The sequence below is a fragment of the Rhinoraja longicauda genome, chromosome 34 (genome assembly GCF_053455715.1).
Source record: "Rhinoraja longicauda isolate Sanriku21f chromosome 34, sRhiLon1.1, whole genome shotgun sequence".
NCBI classification, from domain to species: Eukaryota; Metazoa; Chordata; class Chondrichthyes; order Rajiformes; family Arhynchobatidae; genus Rhinoraja; species Rhinoraja longicauda.
The window spans coordinates 12,556,807-12,567,018 of NC_135986.1; the positions used below are offsets into that span (position 1 = coordinate 12,556,807).

At 49.5% G+C, this 10,212-nt stretch overlaps 1 protein-coding gene across 1 annotated transcript; it reads right to left on the minus strand.

Annotated features, from left to right (window-relative positions):
* Positions 1-1,343: 1,343 nt before the first annotated feature.
* On the minus strand, positions 1,344-1,774 carry LOC144609399 (histone H3). Its single transcript, XM_078427864.1, has one exon. It carries the CDS (start codon positions 1,772-1,774, stop codon positions 1,364-1,366), a length of 411 nt encoding a protein of 136 aa, XP_078283990.1. The 3' UTR covers positions 1,344-1,363.
* Between the last annotated feature and the right edge of the window lie 8,438 nt (positions 1,775-10,212).

A 10,212-nucleotide genomic window follows, 5' to 3' on the forward strand; every position in this document is an offset into this window, starting at 1 on the left:
GTTGTACAGGGCCCTAGTGAGACCGTACCTGGAGTACTGTGTGCAGTTTTGGTCTCCAAATTTGAGGAAGTATATTCTTGCTATTGAGGGCGTACAGTGTGGGTTCACTAGGTTAATTCCAGGAATGGTGGGACTATCGTATGTTGAAAGGCTGGAGCGACTAGGCTTGTACATATACGAATTTAGAAGGATGAGAGGGGATCTTATTGAAACATATAAGATTATTAAGGGATTGGACACGTTAGAGGCAGAAAACATGTTCCCAATATTGGGGAAATCCAGAACCAGGGGCCACAGTTTAAGAATAAAGGGTAGACCATTTACAACAGAGATGTGGAAAAACGTTTTCAGTCAGAGAGTTGTAAATCTGTGGAATTTCCTGCCTCAGAAGGCAGTAGAGGCTAATTCTCTGGAAGCTTTCAAGAGAGAGCTCTTAAGATGGTGGAGTCAGGGGGTATGGGGAGAAGGCAGGAACGGGGTACTGATTATGAATGATCAGCCATAATCACATTGAATGGCGGTGCTGGCTCGAAGGGCCGAATGGCCTACTACTGCATCTATTGTCTATTATCTATTGATACTACTTCAGAAATCAATAAAGAGATTCGGAGACGGGGAAATAGGGGAACTGCTTCAACAAACACATTTAGAATGATTTAATTCTGGATAATCTTTGAACAAATTATACTTTGGCGGACTTTTTTTCAAATGTCTGGTTTACTGCATGGCAGACAGTTGTTTTTCGCGCCTTTTCTGTGCGTACTAAGGCATTTGTTATCGGTGAAAGCAGAGTACTTCACAAAGGAGGCGAGGAGCAATCAGAGGGCGTAGTTTGCTCGGGTCGTGCACACACAAAGCCGCGATGAGATTTGCAACGTAATCAGATCTACCCGAAGCATAGGATCAGCGGCGTGTGATTTCGTTCAACAACAGCGAGCGTGGAACCGTGCTAAATAAAGTCCCGCTGATTGCCCCTGTAATGATATAATGAACAGCTGGATAGATAGAGCACGCGAAGGAAAGAACAACCCAGTGATCCAGACGTTGTTTCAGGGCCACTCACGGTGTCTGGGTGGGAAGGGATGACAAACAGGAAGGGCCGAACAATGACACGTGAACGCGGGGGAAATGCGCAATAAAGGAGTTGTTCTCGGGAAGATCAGTGTTATCAGGGGATTCACATGCTAACCAGTTCCGTCAGTGAAACTGCAGCCCATGGGGGTCAGTCTCCGCTCGGCCGCTGTGTGTTGTGGTAAGAAAGGCACGACGATAATGTTGAGGACAATGAACAAGAGGGCACTGCTCTTTCCACTGCCGGATTAGTGGCTCTTAAAAGAGCCTTTTGTTTTCCTTGGTTCCGAGTTTAAGCGCGCTCTCCGCGGATGCGGCGGGCCAGCTGGATGTCTTTCGGCATGATGGTGACTCGCTTGGCGTGGATGGCGCACAGGTTGGTGTCCTCAAAGAGCCCCACCAGGTAAGCCTCGCTGGCCTCCTGTAGGGCCATGACGGCCGAGCTCTGGAAGCGCAGGTCTGTCTTGAAGTCCTGAGCGATCTCACGCACCAGGCGCTGGAAGGGCAGTTTGCGGATGAGCAGCTCGGTGGATTTCTGGTAGCGCCGGATCTCCCGCAGAGCCACGGTGCCGGGCCGGTAGCGGTGAGGCTTCTTCACTCCGCCCGTGGCTGGAGCGCTCTTCCGGGCCGCTTTGGTCGCCAGTTGTTTGCGAGGAGCTTTCCCTCCGGTCGATTTGCGCGCTGTCTGCTTGGTCCTGGCCATTGTGGTTCAACAGTCGTGCTCCAACCTGAAACAGAGGCGCTGCAATGACGGAGCCGGCTCTGGGGCCGACTTTTAAAGCCTTGGTGAAGGGCCGGCCCACAGCGTGTGATTGGCTGCCGCACAGAGCAATCATGTTCTTCCCGCGCTGCGATTGGCTGCAGCTCAGTCAGCAACCAGCCGCCAGTTTCAGGTCGGAGGCCGGCGGCGGGAATATTATTTGTGACCAAATACAGAGATTTGTGAGCGGCGGGCGGAGCTCAGACAACCAGTGAGGGCAGACTGCAGAGTGCTTGGCTACCGGTTCAATTTCAAATTGCCCGCCAATTTCACAGTATTTCCAGGTGAGGGAGATGACCTCTGCTAACGTAATGTACTGTATATTGGCGCACCCGATGTGGCCTCCTTAGTCTCAATGACGTTTCGCCAAATACTTGCGCTTCGTCCGTCATGACCTGCTGGATCTCCCTGGCCTTTGTAACTCCCCTTCCCATACAGACCATTCTGTCTTGGGCCAACTACATTGCCAGAGTGAAGCCACAAGCAAACTGTAGGAACAGCACCCCATTGGATAGCTTACCACCTGATGGTTTGAACATTGAATTCTCCAATTGTAGGTAATTGACCTGTAAACAACCCCAAACACCACCCCTCCTACTTTGTCTCCCCCTCCCCGCTCGTCCCTATGCCCCACATGGACTGACACACCAATCCTCCCCTTCCACCGATATTCCACCCGTAGGCATCACAATTTGTACCTCTTCTATCCTCATCTCACACCTTTTGTTTTTCATCTCTGGCTTTTGTCCGACCATTAGCCTGATCAACCATCCGCCCCTCACCAGTATCCACCTATCAATTGTGCAGAAAGGAACTGAAGATGCTGGTTTAAACTAAGGATAGATATAAAATGCTGGAGTAACTCAGAGGGACAGGTAGCATCTTTGGAGAGAAGGAATGGGTGACGTTTCGGGTCTTGACATTTCAGTACAGTTAGCTTCTGTCTCACAGAACCTCTTCCAGTTACTTCCCCACCACTGGTGTCATGTTCATTGGCCTTTAGTTCGCTGGCTGGTATTTGTGGCCTTGTACACCTCGGCAAACCAAGTGTAGACTCGCCAACCGTTTCATTGAACTTTTACACTCGCTCCACCAAGGCCTACTACCTGCCCCCATTGCTAACCATTTTAACGCTCTTTCTTCCCATACTGACCTTTCTATTCTGGGCCTCTTCCATTACCAAAGCAAAGTGTTCCAACCATCTGTCGCTCAAAACTCCCCTGGCTTGTCTTCACCGATTACCTGCCACGCTTTGTGCTGCCTCTGTCTCCCTGCTTTCTCTCCCCCTCTTACACTCAAACTGCAAAAGGGTCGCAGACCGACATCATCACCTGTTCATGTTCTCCACAGATGCAGCCTGACCTGCTGAGGTGCTCCAGCCCTTTGTGTACTTTTTAATCTTGGGAGGAAGGCATACGATCTAATTACCTTCCAGCCACCTGGACTCACTCTCATTTGCATTCTATATTTATTTTTATTATTTTATGTAATTTTCCGTCAGTGTTGACTCCTGTGATTGACAGCTCCCTCTGCCCCGGGCTGCGGCTGCCCTGTCACATGACGCGGGGGAACCTCACCGAGCGTCGTGCGCCTGACGTAACAGAGGTATCGTTGCGTCAGAGACGTCGTTGCCTTGGCAACTGGTGCGGGGCGGCGGCGAGGCCCACGGAGGGGGAGCGGCCTGGGCCCGGGGATGGAGGTGAGGCTTCCTTCCCCCCGGCGGGGAGATGTTGGTGTGGCCGGAGGTATCGGCCAGGAGGTGAGTGGGTGAGGTCCCAAGACTGACTTGGAGAGATGGGGAAGGTGGCGATTGTATTAACTGAGCTGGTCCTTGCTCTTTGTCGTTCCCAGGTGGATCTGGGACCTGACTGGTTGAATCTTGTGCGTCTGACTGCTCCTCCAAGAGATTCAAGATATCTTTATTTGTCATCCAAAAAACAAGTTTTTTGGACGAAATTTCGTCACCCACAGTCCAACAATAAGAGCAATAAAATAAGCAAATTACACAACCCCAACCAACACAAAACCCCCCAAAAAGAAACATCCATCACAGTGAGTCTCCTCCAGTCCCCTCCTCACTGTGATGGAAGGCCAGAATGTCTTTTTCTCTTCCCCTGCCGTCTTCTCCTGCGGTCAGGCTGTTGTCGTTGCCATGTTCCAGGCTGCGCCGGACGGTGAAATGTCCGCAACGGGCCGACCCAAGCCCCGCTGCAAGTCGGGGCGGTCGGGGCTCCCGACATTGAAGCCCCCGCAGCCTCCGAGAACGGCCGGCTCCGCTGATGGTGAGTCTGGTCCGCGGGCTCTGCGAACCAGAGCCCTGGAGGCCGCCAGCTCCAGGAGTTGGGCCGATGGTAGGCCGCAGCAGGAACGGCCCAGAAAACAAAGGTCGGGTCTCCGTTCGGAAGGGATACATATTTACAATGTTACAGTTCCCCCCCTCCCCCCCCCCACACCCACACATAGTACACAACACAAAAACACCACATCACAACTACAATTAAGACAACAAAAACAACAAAAACACAAAGACAAATGGACTGCAGGTAAGCCGCAGCTGCTAGGGCAGCGCCGCCATCTTCCACTGTGACATCTTCCTGCCTGCTGGGCAGTGAACAGTGAGTTTGTGTTCGTACCTTATCCACTGGGTCCTTTCATCAGTTTTAGCATTCTCATCTTCGTGGTCCTATTCCTCCTTGATCCTGACTCTCACTCACTCTCTCTGTTGCTCTGTCCCTCTGGTGCTGTGTCCATCCTCCTCCATCTGCGGCCTCTTTAGCATCCTTGCATTCCTTCCCATTTCAAGTCAAGTCAAGTCAAGTCAAATTTATTTGTCACATACACATACTCGATGTGCAGTGAAATGAAAGTGGCAATGCCTGCGGGTTGTGCACAAAAAGAATTACAGTTACAGCATATAAATAAAGTTAATAAGTTACTAAACATAGCACAAAAAGTGTCGACAAAAATTTAGTCTCTGGGGTTATCAAAGTTGACAGTCCTGATGGCCTGTGGGAAGAAGCTCCGTCTCATCCTCTCCGTTTTCACAGCGTGACAGCGGAGGCGTTTGCCTGACCGTAGCATCTGGAACAGTCCGTTACTGGGGTGGCAGGGGTCCCTCATGATCTTGCTTGCTCTGGATCTGCACCTCCTGATGTATAGGTCCTGCAGGGGGACGAGTGTAGTTCCCATGGTGCGTTCTGCCGAACGCACTACTCTCTGCAGGGCCATCCTGTCCTGGGCAGAGCTGTTCCCAAACCAGACTGTAATGTTGCCGGACAGGATGCTCTCTACAGCCCCAGAGTAGAAGCAATGAAGGATCCTCAGCGACACTCTGAATTTCCTCAGTTGTCTAAGGTGGTAAAGGCGCTGCTTAGCCTTACCCACCAGTGCGGCAATGTGCGTTGCCCACGTCAGATCCTCTGCGATGCGGACTCCCAAATATTTGAAACTGCTCACCCTATCCACAATAGACCCATTTATCTCCAGTGGCGTGTACGTCCTTGGATGTTTAGCCCTTCTGAAGTCCACAATCAGCTCCTTTGTTTTAGTGACATTCAAGAGGAGGCTATTGTCCTGACACCAGAGTGCCAGATCAGCCACCTCCTCCCGGTAGGCCTTCTCATCGTTGTTGGAGATCCGGCCCACCACCACAGTGTCATCAGCAAACTTGATGATGGAGTTTGAGCTGAACCTGGCCCTACAGTCATGTGTGTACAGGGAGTACAGTAGGGGGCTAAGGACGCAGCCCTGGGGGGATCCTATGTTCAGGGTGAGGGAGCTAGATGTGTGTTCCCCCATCCTGACCACTTGGGGCCTGGCAGTGAGAAAGTCCAGGACCCAGGCACACAGAGGGGTGCTAAGCCCCAGTTCCAGCAGCTTCTCAACCAGTCTGCTGGGGACTATTGTGTTGAATGCTGAACTGGACTGGAAACCTCAGACTGGAGGTTTCTGCTCTGTGATGTTGCTGGTTCCTCTATTCGTTGTCATAAATATGAGTCATTTTGTGAGAATGTACAGGATATCATTGGTAAGCTTGCAGGTGACACACAATGGTGGTACAGTGTACAGGGGAAAAGGTTGTTTATGTTTATGACAGGATTTAGATCAATTGGGAAAGTAGACAAGGAAATGAAATGAGGTAGACATGGAATTTAACTCAGACAAGTGCAAATTGATGGATGTTTGGTTGTGATATCAGGGCAGGGGATTTACAGTGAACCAAGCGCAGGCTCGGCGATCGCATCGCTGAACACCTGCGCTCGGTCCGCATTAACCAAACTGATCTCCCGGTGGCCGAGCACTTCAACTCCCCCTCCCATTCCCAGTCTGACCTTTCTGCCATGGGCCTCCTCCAGTGCCACAGTGAGGCCCACCGGAAATTGGAGGAACAGCACCTCATATTTCGCCTGGGCAATTTGCAGCCCAGTGGTATGAACATCGACTTCTCCAACTTTAGATAGTTCCTCTGTCCCTCCCGTCCCCTCCTCCTTCCCAGATCTCCCTCTATCTTCCTGTCTCCACCTATATCCTTCCTTTGTCCCTCCCCCCTGACATCAGTCTGAAGAAGGGTCTCGACCCGAAACGTCACCCATTCCTTCTCTCCCGAGATGCTGCCTGACCTGCTAAGTTACTCCAGCATTTTGTGAATAAATACCTTCGATTTGTACCAGCATCTGCAGTTATCTTCTTATACTACAGTGAATGGTTTGGTCTTGTAAAAGTGTTGCTGAGTAAATTGACCTTGGGATACCAGTACGCAGTTGCCTGAAAGTGGCAACACGGTTAGGGAGAGTGAAGAAGGCCGATGGCATTCTTGCCTTCATCAGCTGAGGCTTTGAGTACAAGAGATGGACAACAGTTGTACAAACTGTTAATTAGTGAGTATTGCCTGCAGTTCTGGTTAACTCACCACAGGAAAGATTTGCTTCAGCCAGATAGTGCACAGAAATTATTGCAAGAATGTTGCCTCGATTCGGTGGACCTGCAGGTGAGATTGGGTAGCTGCTCTGTCAGGAGTGAGGAGGCTGAGAGATGACATGTTAGGGGTGCATAACATTCTGAGTGGCATAGATGGGGGATAGCTAGAATCTGTTACCCATGGTAGGAGTGCTTAATTGGAGAGCGTAGGTTTAAGGTGAGAGGGAACATAATCTAACCCTCCACCTATATCCTTTCTTTGTCCCGCCACCCTGACATCAGTCTGAGGTGTAAACGCTTCACACAGGGTCATTGATATCTGTAATGAGTTGTTAGGGGAGGTGGTGGGGTAGAAACAGAAACAAGATTAAAGACATACCAGGCCATGTACTTGAATAACCAGTGCACAAAGGGATACGGAATAATGCATGCTGGTGGGATTAGTATAGGGCATGATGATGGTGGTGTGCGGGCGAATGGCTGGAGAGAATATACTCAGTGGCCTGAGCCCTCAGCTCTGAGCTTGCCTCACTGAACCCTTTGTTCTTCGAGATGTTACATGGACCTTCCATTAAAGAAAACTTTAAAACACAGCACGAAGATGGGGCATGGTCATCAAAACTTTATTTAGGAGCGTCAAATGCAATAGTCGTGTGATACAACGCTTCATTCAGATAGGATGGTCAAAAAGGCTTTTGGCATATTGGCCTTCATCAGTCAGTTCTCTTGTTTCCCCTTTCCCTGACTCTCAATATGAAGAAGGGTCTCGACCCAAAACGGTCACCTATTCCTTTTCTCCAGAACTGCTGCCTGATCTGCTGACTTACTCCAGTTCTTGTGTCTACCTGTTGAGCATAGAGGTCATGAGGTCATGTTGCAGTTTTATAAGACATTGGTTTGGCCACTTTTCCAGTATTGTGTTCAGTTCTGGGCACTATGTTACAGGAAAGATTTTGTCATTGGAACGGGTACAGAGAAGGTTTCCAGAAGTCAGAATGAAGTGGAGAATAATTTCAGAAGTCCTGGTGCTAGGACTCGAGGGTCTGAGCTAGAGGCAGAGGTTGAGTAGCCTTGGACTCTGTTCACTGGAGCACAGGAGGATGAGGGGTGATCTTCTAGAGGTGTATAAAGTCTTGAGAAATAGATTGGATGGATGCACAGAGACTCTTGCCCAGAGTAGGGGTATCGAGAACCAGAGGACATAGCTTTAAGGTGACGGGGGAAAGATGTAATAGGGATCTGCGGAGTAATTTTGTCACACAAGGGGCAGTGGGTATATGGAATGGGCTGCCAGAGGAGGTAGTTGAGACAGGGAGAAGTATTAATTAGTATTACAATGTTTAAGAAACTATTGGACAGGTGCATGGATAGGACAGGTTTGGAGGGATATAGGCCAAAGCAGGCAGTTAGGACTCATGGGCCACAGGCAATGATGGTCCATTTCTATACTGCTATCATTGAGTCCGTCCTCACCTTTTTCATCGTGGTCTGGTTTGGCTCAGCCACCAAGCACGACATCCGGAGGCTGGAACGGATCATTTGATCAGCTGAGAAGGTTGTTGGCTGCAACTGGCGAACTGTACAGTGCAAGGGCCAGTAAGCGAGCGGGCAAGATAATCTCTGACGCCTCTCACCCTGGCCACAAAATCTTTGAAGCACTTACCTCTGGAAGGCGACTCTGGACCGTCAAAGCAGCCACAGCCAGACGTAAAAACTGCTTTTTTCCACGAGTAGTAGTTCTACTCAATAACCAAAGTCTGTAGTCTCTTTTTTGCTCTGGTTTATTTTCACCCACATGTTTAGACCGTAATGTTGTATCCTTATGGTTTTGATGTGTTTATGCATTATTGTTAACTGTTTGTTTGTGTTGTCATTTGTGAGTGTAGCACCAAGGCACATTCCTTGTATATGCACATACTTGGTCAATAAACTTGTTCATTCATTCATTCATGTAGATGGGACATGTTGGTTGATGTGGGAAGTTGGGCTGAAGGGCTTGTTTCCACGCTGTATTACTCTATTATCAGCACTTGTGTTGTAAATACCATCTTCCACCACCCCCTCTGGCAGTGCATTCCAGATATTACCCAATGCCTGGGTGAAAAAATAAATGACTTCACATCACCCCTAAACTTTCTTTTCTCCTTAAATCTGTGCCTATGACACCTCTTCCTGGGGGAAAGGTTTTATACTATATACCCCAATCAGTGCCTCTCATAATCTTTTAAATCTCTATCTGGTTCGCTTCAGTCTCCCCTGCACAATGAAAACATACCCAGCCTGTCCTGTCTCCCCTCATAACTGAAACATTCCACCCCAGGCAACATTGCAGTGAATCTTCTCTCCAATGTAATCGTTTCGCTCAACACCTTCGCTCAGTCCGCCTTAACTAACCTGATCTCCCGGTGGCTGATCACTTCAACTGCCCCTCCCACTCCCAGTCTGACCTTTCTGTCATGGGCTTCCTCCAGTGCCATAGTGAGGCCCACCGGAAATTGGAGGAACAGCACCTCATATTTCGCTTGGGCAGCATACAGCCAACATTGACTTTTCCAACTTTAGATAGTTCCTCTGTCCCTCTCTTCCCCTCCCCCTTCCCAGTTCTCCCACTGTCTTCCTGTCTCCACCTATATCCTTTCTTTGTCCCGCCACCCTGACATCAGTCTGAAGAAGGGTCTCGACCCGAAATGTCACCCATTCCCTCTCTCCTAGATGCTGCCTGAGCTGGTGAGTTACTCCAGCATTTTGTGATACCTCCAATGTAATCACATCTTTCCTTCATGGCCAGCAGGGTGGCGCAGTGGTAAAGTCGCTGCCTTGCAGTGCCAGAGACCTAGCTTTGATCCTGACTACGGGTGCTGTCTTTACGGAGTTTGTACGTTCATCCCATGAACTGCATGGGTTTCCTCCGGGAAAAAAAATTGTTTCCCTCTTCAAATACCTAGAGTGATCTGACCCCCACAACCCTATGGTGTAGTAAACTCTAGACATTCCCTTAACCTACAGTATAGTGCAGTGGGTGTTCATGTCTTTCTGTCCAACAAAGGAATCTGTGGCCCTACAGAGTAGTGCTGGGTTGTTGGACCTTTCATTATGGAGCCTGGTTTCATTATGGAGGCAAACGCTTGGTGCTTGTCAAACAGTGTTGTGTTTTCCAGGCCTGTGCCTGCATGTGCATTGTCATTTCCTTTCAGATCACCATCAGGGTCATCGACTAATAAAATTACTGATCAGCCCGAGGCTTCAACTACTTTTCTGTGCTTGGAAGGTTAACAAGTTTTCAGTTAGAGAGTTGTGAATCTGTGGAATTCTCTGCCTCAGAAGGCAGTGGAGGCCAATTCTCTGAATGCATTCAAGAGAGAGCTGGATAGAGCTCTTCAGGATAGCGGAGTCAGGGGGTATGGGGAGAAGGCAGGAATGGGGTACTGATTGAGAATGATCAGCCATGATCACATTGAATGGCG

Bases quoted from the DNA above. Each gene is read 5' to 3' on its own strand.
- LOC144609399 (XM_078427864.1), bottom strand. From the start codon at position 1,774: ATGGCCAGGACCAAGCAGACAGCGCGCAAATCGACCGGAGGGAAAGCT.